The sequence below is a fragment of the Microtus pennsylvanicus genome, chromosome 3 (assembly GCF_037038515.1).
Source record: "Microtus pennsylvanicus isolate mMicPen1 chromosome 3, mMicPen1.hap1, whole genome shotgun sequence".
Taxonomy (NCBI): domain Eukaryota; kingdom Metazoa; phylum Chordata; class Mammalia; order Rodentia; family Cricetidae; genus Microtus; species Microtus pennsylvanicus.
In genome coordinates, this window is record NC_134581.1 from 36,427,973 (window position 1) to 36,441,541 (window position 13,569).

Below are 13,569 nucleotides of genomic sequence, written 5' to 3' on the forward strand. Positions count from 1 at the left end.
ATAAGAAATGTCCACTAGAGTCTTCAGTGTTTAAATACTTGGTCCTCAGGTATTGGTGTTGTTTGTAAGAGGCTTAGTTGGTCCAGCCTTGCTGGAAGTCACCGGTTTGAGTGCAAAATGCTTCCTCTACATCCAGTTTGTTGTTGTTGTTGTTGTTTTTTTTCTAGCTTGTGCTTGCAATTCAAGGTATGATTACTCAGCTTCCTGCACTGGCCACCATGCCTGCTGGCTGCAAGGCTTCTTCAGCATACTGGGCTCTTATCCTTCTAAAGCCACAGTCAAAACAAATCCTTCCTTCTATAAATTGCCTTTGTCATAGTATTTTATCACAGCAACAGAAATACAGCAATTAATACAGTTACTAACAACATATTAAGTAATACCTTAAAACATACATTTTGAAATAACAGAAATGTTATATCTTGGGATGTTGCCAGTCTTTGAAACATTTCTTATCACCTTGAAGAATCACAATAAAAATTGTTTTACAAGCACCATTTCTTTCTCTTATAAACAGTTCTCTCTGAAAATTTTAACTTCTCCATAGAACATTGTCACTTGATGCTATGCAGCCATTGATAACTGGGGACCAAAGAGGTCTTAGGGTCTCTGAGTCGAAGAGAGAGGAAGCTGTTCCTCGGTGATATCATAGACTGCTGAAATTTGCCTTCTGAATGAGGCAGCGGTTAGAGCTCACATTCCAGCCCCTGGGTCTCTTCTGTCAGCGCTGTAGTGTGCTCGCACAGCCCTGCCACTGCTGGTGCAAACAGTCCAAGAGTAGGTGCAGCAAAAGCTGGAAGATCAAGAAGAGAAGGAAAAATCTGGCACAGAAAGACCAAGAGAGCAATGTAGTTATGGGAGGAAGACTGAACACAGGGATGGGAAGGGGAAATTAGAGTCCTCATAGTGGCTTTCTGGGCTCTTCTTTTTCTTGTGCTTCTGGATATGAGCTTGGGAAATTGTTTCCTGTTTGTTTGCCTCTTATCATTGGAAGCCATCTTTGGGAAGATAGGGATCAGAGGGAACAAAAAGAAAAATGGCTCCGCTGCTCAGTGTTCTTGGGCCAATCTCCAAACCTCCCACTGTGTTTCCCTTTGTGGGGGTTTCTACACTCTTCCCCTTGAAGCTGCTGGCTTGCTAGCTCTTCCCGACTGCAGAGGTCATTTTCCGTGCGTGTGAACAGAGGAAGCCAACCCCATCAGTCCAGTCTTGATGCAGTTTGGCTCTTAGCGGTCGATTCGGGTTTAAACATGCAAGTTTCCAATGCTATGCCAGGCTGAACATCTAGTACTTGGAAAGAAACAGGTAAAGTACAATTCCAGGTCAATTTCAAGTTTAAAAAGAGTATCAGAAGACAAAGACTCATAGAATTCAAGAGACCCCCAGACATAAATGACCCCTACACATACAGATGGGTAAAAAAATCAAGGCTCTGCCGTCTCTCCTAGAAACGTGACCTTCCAACGCTTTACTTTTTCAATCCAGAAAATAGAGATAGAATATGCAAAGCTGTGACTTGAGGAGAATATTTAAGAAACGACATTTAAAATACTGAACATACTGCCTGTCGAATACTAACAAATTCCATAATATGAAGGCCAAAGTTGAGCTTTTCCTTACTGTGTAAATTCAGATTGATTGTTACTATTAGTTGCAAATCAAGACGAAATAGTTTTCTAAAATAGTTATTTCAAGAAAATAAAGGATATCTTTTTCTTCAAAAATCTATATTAGGCTTTTTATTAAGTTTTTCAGATAAAGATCTTTTACTTGCTCAGGCAGCAGTCTAAATATGCTAAGGAAGCATCTGAATTCACTAGCTCAGTTTTGTGGTGGCTTTAACACTTCCAGAATTTTTTCAGTTATGTATTTCTATGTGTGTCTGTGTCTCACATATGAGTACACGTGCCTGTGGAGGCTCTTGGATCTCTTGGAGATGGATTTACAGGTGGTTGTGAGGTGCCGATGTGGGTACTAGTGACAGAACCGGGGATGTGAAGGAAGGGGTTCAGCCCTTGTGGTGACTTTACTTTATCAATTCATAGCATTATATTGCCAATGGTCTTTTTTTTGTTTTTCCATTTTAAAGGGGAAAAGTCAATTAACAAACAAGCCTAGAAGCTAAAGTGTTTTATCCTTTCTCCAAAAGCCAAGTCCATATGGATCTAATATCAGAATAACTATGCTAAGTGTCATGACTGTGTATGTGTGGAGAAGTAAGAGATTTCTCATCTAATACTTCCATAGGCTTTCTACAGACAGCAAATTAGTGCTTACGGTTGAACTCTTCGCAGTCTCCAGTAATTTTTCCAGAATATAAATGTTACCTTAGTTTGACGACAGAAGAGGGACAATGAAGAACATATGCTTCCATTCAACAGTTGTAACAAGTAGCCTATATACATCAGGCATATTTTAATCCAATAATTCAATTGCCTTTGCTGGCACTGCCAAGAGTGAGTGGCTCCAGATGTCCCAGTGTGGGTGGCAGGCAGTAGGGTCTAGTTCATGCCTGGCAACAGGGACAACGGGGAATGCTCTCTTAGTAAGGAAGTGTTATCCACAAAGAATCCTCCTGCCAGCAAGGAGGAAACTGGATGTCCCCACCGGCGGCAGGGACTCTTCCCCAGCACGTGGTGTGGCACAACAGGCCCTCCCTGACCTGCTTCTGCTTCTCAGCCAAGATTCCTATTCTTGGAAAAGGCTGGGGGAACAGCTGTGCAGAAAAGGGGTTCACTCCTGAAGAGAGGGTCCCCACCTTGAAAACAGGCTGTACTCAGTGCCAGTGCAGTGCAATCTCTGGCTGGGCACTCTTGTCAGGATACCCTGGCAATTTTCCTCAGCCCTGCGAAATATACTGCCCGTATGAGCAAAGCACTCGCCCTGCTCCTGGGCTGCTCTAGTTCAGGGTTCATCTTTCCCACGCTTTCTGATGGAAGCTTAAAATACAGCACAAAGTAATGAGAGTGGGGCTAAAGCATTGTTTTTTCCCAACATAGTATATTTAATATATGACCAGCAACTCTGATGCCATTTGAAGAAAATGCAAATTCTTCTTAGCCTTTGAAGAAAATACTTCCTGATAATCTACCAAAAGATATTTTCCTTCTCTGATAGAGAAATGAATACATTGGTAGGAACCTTGGTTTATTGACACAGATTTAAGGTCAATTTTATTATATGTATATTTTTACTCTTGTTTAAGGTATTATGCTTATATAACTCATTTTAAAATGTCATATATAACTAAAATTACAGATTAATATTATATCCTTCTGGGATCTTTGATGGAGTTGAAGACAGTTATAGTTGTAGTTTTCCTTAGTTATAAAAATAGATAAGTTAAATATAAAACTTTAGACTCACAAATATAGATGATAGAATATTTCCTTTAATTTTGCCTAATACAAATAGACTAACTATTGTAACCATAATTCTTGTTTGATAGCTGTTTTGTTATATGTAATTTTACTATGTTAAAGTTAAAACCTTCCTTTTATTTATACATAAAAGGGGAGATGATGTGGGATGTCCTTCTGTATATGTGTTGCTTTTATTGGTTGATTAATAAGCTTTTTCTGCCAATGACTTAGCAGAGTAAAGCTAGGCAGGAAGTCCAAAGATACAGAAAGACAGAGAGAGTAGGCAGAGTCAAGCAAGCCACAAGCTTCATGGTAAAATATAAACCACTAGAAATGGGTTAATTTATAGTTATAGCTAGACAGTAGAAGGCCTAAGCCATTGGCCAAACAATTATATTTAATTTATTAGCCTCTGAGTGGTTATTTCGTAAGCAGCTGCGGGAACTAGCAAGGAGGAAAGAAACCGGTCCAGAGCGACTAGCAGAACAGAGAAAACTTCCAGCTACAATTATTTCATTCTTTCTCTACCCCCTCCCCGCGTGTGTGAGTGTGCGCGCATATGTGTGTGTGTGGGGGTAATTAAATTCAGAGCTAGGCAAACACTCTATCATTGAGCTGTATTCATAGTACTCTCTGCTCTCACTGGGCTTCTCCCCAAAGTGCTTGCCTCAGTTTCCACTGAGAAGGAAGAACTAAGCCAGGGACATCTCGTTCAAGCAATGAAGACTAAATAGCATTCACAGTCAAATGGGTGTGGGAGTACAAGGCCTGAACCCACAACTTACTAGTTGTGAATTTGGGAGGCTCTCATTACCTCTTAATCCCTTTGTTTCCGAACCCCCACGGCATGGAACGCCTTCTTGACTTGATGGCTGCCAGGTGGCAAGAGCTCAGGTTGGAAGCAGTGGCTCACGGGTGTAATCATGCCACTCAGGAGGATGCTGCATTTTTGAGGCTAGTCTGAGCTGCACCGGGATATTGTCACACACATACACACTTTCATATATATGAAATGTGTTGCTAGGCAGCGTTCATGGCTGGTCACGTTCTGAAAGAAAGCAGGGGGATTATAAGAACAACGTAGGCCCTCAACCTAATTTGGCCTAGGCCCTGCCTAGGCCTCTAGTTGAGTTTCTCCATTTTGTGGACTTGGCTCCGCAGGACACCAGCAGGGGGCGGCAGTGTCACGCCGCTAGATCCGCGTGGGCGACACCCCCGCACCCCATGCCTCAACTCAGAGCCGCACAGGTTGGGCTTCTAGGCTAGAACTTCTCAAATTCAGAGGCCGGGTTTCTGGAGTTGTTCAGGGCGTCAGAAGAAGTGGTTATTCATCTCAGGGCCTATCCTCCCAAACCGGATTGCAGGGGCTCACAGCCTCTACCTGGAATGAGGACTACTAAATCTTACTTTCCAAAGAGACAGCGGGTGGAGGAAGTGGGCAAGCAAAAGCGGGGCGCTTTCTAGCAAACACCGTGTTGCCAGAGCACGGAGATGACCTTTCCAATCCTTAAGCTACACTAGTGACTGAAGCTGGAGGGGGAAAACTGCACATCTTTTAAATTGTCCTATATGTCTGGTAAGAAGCCAGAAGACCCTACCTAGATCACTAACGTTTTTATTCACTTTAGAACTGAGAACTTTAGAGGCTGTGAGGAACGCCTTCTCCTTCTAGGTCTGCACCTAAGGACCGCCACCCTGGCGGCAGCTTTCGTTCCCTGCTGGGCTTGCTCTAGGCGACCCTGCCTGCCTGTTGGCCGCGCGCCCGCAGTGCTGTGCGATGGGTGACGCGCGCCCGCCCCGCTCGCGCGCAGCAGCTAGATACGCACTAAGGCTGGCTGGCACCCGACTTCCCCAGCACTTCTCGAGGTTTCCAGAATCGAAACTCAGTTCTCAGCAAGCCCTCCCCCTCCCTCATAGGGACTGACGTGCGTGATAAGTTGCCTCTGGAGACCACACTTGGCTCAGGGTCTGTAGTGGAATCAGAAATCTAGCCACAAACGGACATTGTTGGAGGAACCTCCGGGAGACCCAGAGTTGCGCGGCAGTGACGCTCAACACCCGGCCAGAAGCCTAGGCTTGGGAAGTTTCTGGAGTTGTGCGGTTTTTTAACCCTGCTCCAGTTTGGATGACTGATTATCACATTTGGGGCGTTCAAAGTGTCTCCTCTTTGGGGTGTGTGTGTGAGGACGTGCAGAAATAGATAAATCTACACGTATGCGCCACAGGCATCTGCTATTGCACACAGCCAGGGGCTGCGCACCCTGGCCTGCAGCCAGCAGCTCTGAGCTCCGGCGACTGTCCACCCAGCGACTGCCCGCGGGGGTGGCGCTGGGGGCGGTGCCCTATGCAAATGAGTGGGTGTGGCGAGCGCCGCTCTCTGGGGCCCCGGAAGCACGGAGAAGCCCAGTATAAAAAAAGTACTGAAGACATTTCCCTCGCACAATTGCTAAAGCTCCAGAGACGCGAGTGTGCGCGGCGGCATTGGCGGCACCGAGAGCCGCCACCTCCGAGACCACCGCAGCGGGGGCGCGGGCGGGGCGCGGGCGAGGGGCGGGAACGCTTAGGGCGCGGCGGGGGTCTGCGCGGAGAAGTCGCGGGCCGCAGCCGGGAGCGCACTCGCAGCTCCTGCGAAGTGTGTCCGCCTCGCGGTTCCACGCTCGCCTGCGCTCCTAGAAGGGGCGGCCGCCTCCAGGTGACACAGACGGGACTCTCGCTTGTGCTTTCCAGATGCATCAGAGATACTTTTGGTGCGGGGCTGCTCTGCGGGGCGCGGCGCGCGGTCGGGCACTGGGGTCGGTCGCGGGAGGAGGGCTACTCTGGGCAGCTCCTGGCGGGTCACGAGCGGCGGGGAGGTGAAACCCAGGCCACTCCGAGGACCCCTGTCCCTGCACCCGCGTACCTCCCTGCCTTTCCCCTAAACCCACTCTTTCATTTTAGGACTGACCAAGGCCAACTGGCTTTCGGCGGGCACTACATGGCCGAGGGCGAAGGGTACTTTGCCATGGCGGAAGACGAGCTGACCGGCGGCCCCTACATCCCCCTGAGTGATGACTTCGGCGGCGGCGGCAGCTTTGGCGACCGCTGCTTGGACTATTGCGAAAGCCCCACGGCGCACTGCAATGTGCTGAATTGGGAGCAAGTGCAGCGGCTGGACGGCATCCTGAGCGAGACCATCCCGATCCACGGGCGCGGCAACTTCCCCACGCTCGAGCTGCAGCCGAGTCTGATTGTAAAGGTGGTGCGGAGGCGCCTGGAGGAGAAGAGCATAGGTGTCCGCGACGTGCGCCTCAACGGCTCGGCCGCCAGTCATGTCCTACACCAGGACAGTGGCCTGGGCTACAAGGACCTGGACCTCATCTTCTGCGCTGACCTGCGTGGGGAAGAGGAGTTTCAGACTGTGAAGGACGTCGTGCTGGATTGCCTGTTGGACTTCTTGCCCGAAGGGGTGAACAAGGAGAAGATCACACCGCTCACCCTCAAGGTAAAGCCAGTTGGAGACGGGCTTGGGCACAGCGGGGTGTGTGTGTGGGGGGGGGGGGGGCTGGGGTTCGGACAGAAGACAAGCTACTTGCTTTAGCTGTGGCTAGTTTGCCCTGGTGCAGACGCCTTTTTTTTAATGTTTTTTTTTTTTTCACGAGTAAAGTAAGGTGAGAGTATAGTGTGGAGTGTTTTAGTTTTCTGGGAGCTCAACGCCACAACTCCGTGCTTCCTCCTTTGCGTTTCCTTCTCTTCCTTCTCTATATGGTTTAACTCTTGACTTTCCTTCCTGGACTCCTGTCCAGAATACGTTCTGATTGGTGGAAGATTGGAATGATGTAAATACTTTTTTTTTTTTTTGAGTCATCTTGTGATCTAGGCTTTGGGAAAATAGCAGCTTGAAGCAGAATTGAGTCAATGGGTTTTTATTGTATTGGAAAATGTGAATAGGCTCCTACCGTGGATTTAACTGACTTCAGCGTTTCAGATATTTAGTGATTCTCCCGGTTAATTTACGGGTTGAAGGTGTAGTAGTATGCCCCCCTTCTGTTTAGGTGGCATTTTTATAATTAATTAAATATGCCTGAAGATAATTCAGTTCCTCTTTAGCTGTAACTGTAGAGTGTCACTGGAGGGCCGCACTAGGGACCGAGAAGAATGATTGCCTAAGGAGAGGGGGAGGAGAAACGGGTGGCTGGAGAGGAGGGTGAGAGCCGAGCCGAACTCAACACTGTCTGTCTTTCTGTGGATTCTGTGTGAATATTGCGCCTATTAGACCATCTTCAAAAAATAACATTTGAAGTCAGACATGACAACAGAGCCTCTTAGTATGCTGCTGCGTCTGCCAAAAGCCTCAAACTATTACTTCTAGTCTCTTTCCCAGACGGCAAAACTACTCGTTAAATGTATTTTTTTTTCCTGTTTTCCTAAGACTGTTTAAGCTTGTAGGTAGTGTTTTGCTGAAACTTGACAAAACAAACAGGAAGGAGCAAAATAATACTCAGCAGGGAAGCTGAGGTGCATTTATTGTCCCCCCCCCCAGTTTTGCTCATCTTCTTGTTTTATCTTTTAAATTGTAGGAAGCTTATGTGCAGAAAATGGTTAAAGTGTGCAATGACTCTGACCGGTGGAGTCTCATATCCCTGTCAAACAACAGCGGCAAAAATGTGGAGCTCAAGTTTGTGGATTCCCTCCGGAGGCAGTTTGAATTCAGTGTAGATTCTTTTCAAATCAAATTAGACTCTCTCCTCCTCTTCTACGAGTGTTCGGAGAACCCAATGACAGAAACATTTCACCCCACAATAATCGGGGAGAGCGTCTACGGGGATTTCCACGAAGCCTTTGAGCACCTTTGCAACAAGATCATTGCCACCAGGAACCCAGAGGAAATAAGAGGGGGAGGCCTGCTTAAGTACTGCAACCTGTTAGTGAGGGGCTTCAGGCCCGCTTCCGATGAGATCAAGACCCTCCAGAGGTACATGTGTTCCAGGTTTTTTATCGACTTCTCAGACATTGGGGAGCAGCAGAGAAAGCTGGAATCCTACCTGCAGAACCACTTCGTAGGCTTGGAAGACCGCAAGTATGACTATCTCATGACCCTTCATGGAGTGGTCAATGAAAGTACGGTGTGCCTGATGGGACATGAAAGGAGGCAGACTTTAAACCTTATCACCATGCTGGCAATCCGGGTGCTAGCTGACCAAAACGTCATCCCTAATGTGGCCAATGTCACTTGCTATTACCAGCCGGCCCCCTATGTTGCGGATGCTAACTTTAGCAATTACTACATTGCACAGGTTCAGCCAGTGTTCACATGCCAGCAGCAGACATATTCCACGTGGTTACCCTGCAATTAAGAATCATTTAAAAATGTCCTGTGGGGGAGCCATTGCAGACAAGATAGGAAAAAAGAAAAAGGAAAAATACAAATTGACAACAACAAAAAAGGCGTGAGCCATCCCTCCTAGGGATGTGTCTTGCGCACTGGGGACATGCTCCTGATTTCTTGGCAATGCTTATGGATCTTTCCATTGGTAAGGGAGCATATCTCGACTTGTCACCTCCCCCTTAGCCACCCCCCCCCCCTGTGGTCTCTACCCAATTGGAGTGTATCTTGAAACAAAAGAGGCCCATTAGTTAAAGCAGCCAGGTCCTCCCAAGATAACAGGGGATTTTTTTTTTAAAAAAAATGGCTTGATTGTTGACAATATGGGTTTGCAACAACTACTCCCATAGCTCTGCCATAGGCGAGGGGGAAAACTTTTAAGGTGGCATTCACAAAAGGGAAAATACAGAGAAGAAAAGCCTTGTCTCTGAGTTGAGGAGGCCAGGAAGTAACAACACGGGGAAAAGAGGGACTCCTCCTGGGGATCACCATCTGGCTTGCAGCAAGTGCTTTCTCTAGAAGATCCCAGTCTCCTCACAGAAACTGCTCAATCCAAATGAACAGTAGTATTTTGATGCTGTTCTCGTAACGAACAGTGGAACTTAATGATGACACATTAATTCCAGCTTTGTGCATAGCTCGCGTTCTTAAAGTGTGAAGACGCAAGCAAAAACCGTTGTAGCCAAGAGAATACGCTCAAGGACCAAAGATTTAACAGATAAGAATCCCCAAGGAGAAGAGATAGACTAGGATATATAAAGACTTACTATATTTGTTACACACCAATACACATCAAAGTGCCTGTTGCTTTCAGAGGATTTGAAGTGGAAAAGGTTATTTTACGGTTTAATGATGATTTTATTTTATCAGGGACTCAAGAAAAAATAAAACAACATATAAGCTTGTGAATGGTGGAGGAAATGCCCTATTTTTCTTGGCAAATACCTATATAAAGTTAATATTGTTTGGCGTGATGTTATCATAGGTATGTGTGAGTATATTGTTTGTGTGTGTATGCACACACATGTATGTGATATGTATGTATATACACACACACTCCTTTGTCTATGACCTATAAAATAATGTATCAAATAGGAAATTTTAAAATACTGTGCATTTTATTTTTATTTTTTGGTAGGATCATAGAAGACATGGGCATACTGCAATGACAAATTAAAACCCATATAAAAATAAGACAATGGAGAGAAATGAGTAATATATTTGATAGGAAGAGCAGAGATTATACATTTTTAGTGAGTGTTTTTCTTTTCAGTGAACCAGAGAATTTCACAAATGGGAGAATTTTTGGTAGAACACTTTTTAATTGACTTGACCTGACATTTTGAGAGTCTGAGCCCCTTCCCCTTAAATAAATAGAATCACATGCCTTTAAGGCATAGAAGTTGTGACTCATGGACCAGAGATGGAATAATTAATCCATTACTGCTCAAAAGAATTTCTGGGACCTGAACACTACTTCTTAATATTTAAATGAATATACAAATGAGTGCATTCTGCATTTTGGACCACTAGAATTTAATAAATGTGAAATGACCCTTTTTAAAGAGTATTTGCACAATTACATAAAGTTTATATATAGGATATATATTATATATACATTTTATAAATTTATGCCAATATGAAAAGTTTGATCTGGTTGTCACACTGCTTAAAAATATTTAGTACTGTACATTAAATTAAGTCACTTTACATTTGATCAAACCCAACTTCATTTTTTTTCAAGAGGCCGTTTATATACCTTTGTGACATGAGCTGATATTAATGATTATTTCAGCGACAGCTAATCCTAACTCCTGTCCCAGCCCTGTAGACACTGGTCTCTGAAAATACATTTCTAAAAGCATTAGAAACCTTCCCTTCTTATTGTGAAACAATAACATGAACTCCTTAAATCTTTATGAGTGAGTGCTGATTATGATACTTCTTTTGCAGACCCAATCACACAGGAGCAAGGGAGAGCATAGCGCTCTCACACTGGCAGTGTGATTGATTTTTTTTTGTTACCTAGGCATCTCTCAGATTCTCATGGCCAGGTTAGTGGAGGTTAATCTGTCTGGACCGTCCTTCTGTGCGTGTGTATTTGAAGCCTTAACAGGAACCAGATGGGTTTGCTGTAGCAGCTTCCCTGTGAATCCCCACCAAGCTGTCACAGCCCCCAACACTGCCACTCTCTTTTATAGGGAACAATTCCTACACCCCTTTTAGTCCAGTTTCCTTCATCACGGCCCAAGGTTTGAGAAATCCATGGTGAAGTCCCAGGAAACATTGTTCATCTTGCAGAGTGCCTGGCGCTCACCTATCAGAGAAGAGACAGTCCAGTCTGCTTAGCTCTTAGCAAGTTCTTTTGGGCTGCTGGGGTTCCGAGGCTCATCTGGTGACCTGGTTTCTGCTTGTGATAATTCTGCATCCATGAGTTATTCACTGTTTTGAGAAGTCTGGAGATCTCTGGCTCTGCCACGGCAGCAACCTGCTGTTAATTCACAACGCAGGTTTTTGTTCCAAGGAGCCATATTAGAAAATATGCCTTTCATTTACTTTCCCAAGTATTTATATTCTTTGCTTGATGACTTTAAGGTTGGTAGCTTAGTTGAAAGTGCCAGCATATGGTATTCAGATAGAACAGGCTGTGTTCAAGACAACTTTCGGCATTTACTTTAACCTTACATAATTTATTTCTATTTTGTGCATACTATAGTCCTGTGCATATGTAGTTGAACACACAACAGAATATATGTCTCTCTTTGTGGATGTGTGGCCTAAAAATCCTGAATGTCAGAGCAAAGAACAGCTCTCTGTGTCTGATCAGTGCCTGTGATTTGTTTGCTTTTGTGTTTATCTGCCTAGTGCACTGTTACTTTGAAACAGGAAGAAGTTTTTGCCTTCTGGAGGCTCTTGTGTGTTCAGTCTGGCATGTCAGAGAACACTTAGCCTGTGACTGTGTCCTCTTACGAAGTTTACTTCATCTGCAGTAAATTCAGCTGCCTCAAGAACTCTTACAGCGAGATGGACTTTGAAAAATGGAATTGAGCACTCACTGGCTTTGATATCGTTAGACTGTTTTGACCTGGGTCCAAAAAAACACAAGGATGGCCAGAATATCTGTACATCAAGCCAAGACAAGAAACGAAACGAAAAGTCAACATACTGTGTATGCCACCCCTTTCTGTTCGCTGTCGTTGGTTGCTTTACTGTGCACATCCTCGTTTTCAATGCAATGCTTGATAAATAAATATTGTGAACTATTTTGTAAATGAAATGTATTATGTTGAAAGCTGTCAGCAGCTATCAAAAATAAGCTTTGTTGTGAAAGAAAAAAGTGTGTTAGATAAAACAAAAAAAGGCCAAAAAAAAAACCCAACCCTGTTTTCATATATAGCACCTATTTGAATATACTCTTTCTTTAAGATTTCTTTCAGCATCAACCATTTCAGTGCTGTGGAGGGATCTCCGTGTCACATTTTTGTCATGGTAATGGCTTGCGAGGAAACAAGTGATGGGAGTATCAGATGGGGCATGGTGAGGGGCTTGGGGATACGGCTGCAAACCTTTGCAGACCGGAAGAGGCTCTGCTTCCTGTTGACCCTCGCTCCTGCTTCTCCAGACCCATCGACTGCTCTGAGTTGTCCTACCACAGCAAGCTGCACCTCGGGTCATTCTTGGAATGTTTTGACAATTTGTGTGTCACAGGCAGAAAAAGGATGGAAAATGGACTCTTCAAAACTGACATGTTCGTATCAGTGCTAGAGGGAACAGATTGTGAATTTTGTTTACAGCATCCAATATTTGGATTTTTGTTTTTGTAAATAAAAAGAAGTTATTTTTTTCTATTGATTAGTGTCTGCTCTCTCTGGTGTTTAATGTGCTAACGATCCTGTCCTCTGAACCCCAAACTGTGTACACTGTTACGCCTGAGGCATACACGGGAGCCGACCAGCCTTCCAAAGCTATATTGGAGCACAAGATGACAGTGTCCAGCTTCCAGCCAGCCCATCTAAATGACTCAAACAGCTCCAAAAGAAACTAGCTATTCTGTGCCAAAAATTTTTGTCTGGGTATAAACTTAGCAGGGCTAAGTGACCCAGAAGACAGAGCTGTTTTCAGTATCAGTAGAGACTCTCAGCTCTGAATTTCAGGAATCTGGTAGTTCTAAGTAGGCTTCACTTTTGTGAGTAACCCAAAGGCTGTGAATTTATTATCAGTGTTACTTGAATATCATCGGATGCACAGTTATGCTATTTAGTAGGTTGTTTAATTTGTATGAGGAATACATATTGCTAATAAAAATGGTAAGAGGAAGTGGAAAAAAGACATTTGTGTGTGTGTGTGTACGTGTGTACACGTGTGCAAGTTTTCTCTTGGTGCTATGATTACTAAATACCAACCTTTGGGCAAGAACTGATGAACTCTAAGGATCAGTAGGGGTTCTACATTATTAGTTATTGTTTCCCCTTTTGTAGTTCATAGACTTGTGCTACAACAGGACATGCTTTGAAGAGATAGGCAAAGCCTTGATGTTGAATAAAACTCAAGGTTGATGTTGCGTCTATGAAAAGGGACACAGTATTAAGTCATCTTCTTACACACACACACACACACACACACACACACACACACACACACACACAGTTATTTAGGAGGATAATAATGTTTGTGCGTTTTTGTGTTAGTTTTTTTTTCTTCCTTTGTTACAACTTTTTTCTTCTACAACTAGGCTTTGCTGGGTGTTTGGCCCATCATGTAATTTTTTTTAAACAAGGGTTGGATAAGGATAGTATGTATTAAACTCCTCCTAGGCTTGGGTACACCCTGTCATTTCTAGTTGAA

The 13,569-nt window shown here is 44.4% G+C and overlaps 1 protein-coding gene across 2 annotated transcripts; it reads left to right on the top strand.

Annotated features, from left to right (window-relative positions):
• The first annotated feature begins 5,825 nt into the window (after nucleotides 1–5,825).
• Nucleotides 5,826–12,572, top strand: Tent5a (terminal nucleotidyltransferase 5A). Of its 2 annotated transcripts, none has more exons than XM_075965095.1 (3): nucleotides 5,826–6,109; nucleotides 6,300–6,843; nucleotides 7,919–12,572. In XM_075965095.1, exons 1-3 carry the CDS (start codon nucleotides 6,090–6,092, stop codon nucleotides 8,693–8,695), a joined length of 1,341 nt encoding a protein of 446 aa, XP_075821210.1. In that variant the 5' UTR covers nucleotides 5,826–6,089; the 3' UTR covers nucleotides 8,696–12,572. The 2 variants fall into 2 exon arrangements, with proteins under 2 accessions (XP_075821210.1, XP_075821211.1); XM_075965096.1 differs by having other exon boundaries at nucleotides 5,828–6,054.
• Nucleotides 12,573–13,569: the final 997 nt, after the last annotated feature.

Bases quoted from the DNA above. Each gene is read 5' to 3' on its own strand.
- Tent5a (XM_075965095.1), top strand. From the start codon at position 6,090: ATGCATCAGAGATACTTTTG. The intron at 6,110-6,299 runs GTGCGGGGCTGC...CTTTCATTTTAG, and splicing joins ATGCATCAGAGATACTTTTG to GACTGACCAAGGCCAACTGG. The intron at 6,844-7,918 runs GTAAAGCCAGTT...TTTAAATTGTAG, and splicing joins TCACACCGCTCACCCTCAAG to GAAGCTTATGTGCAGAAAAT.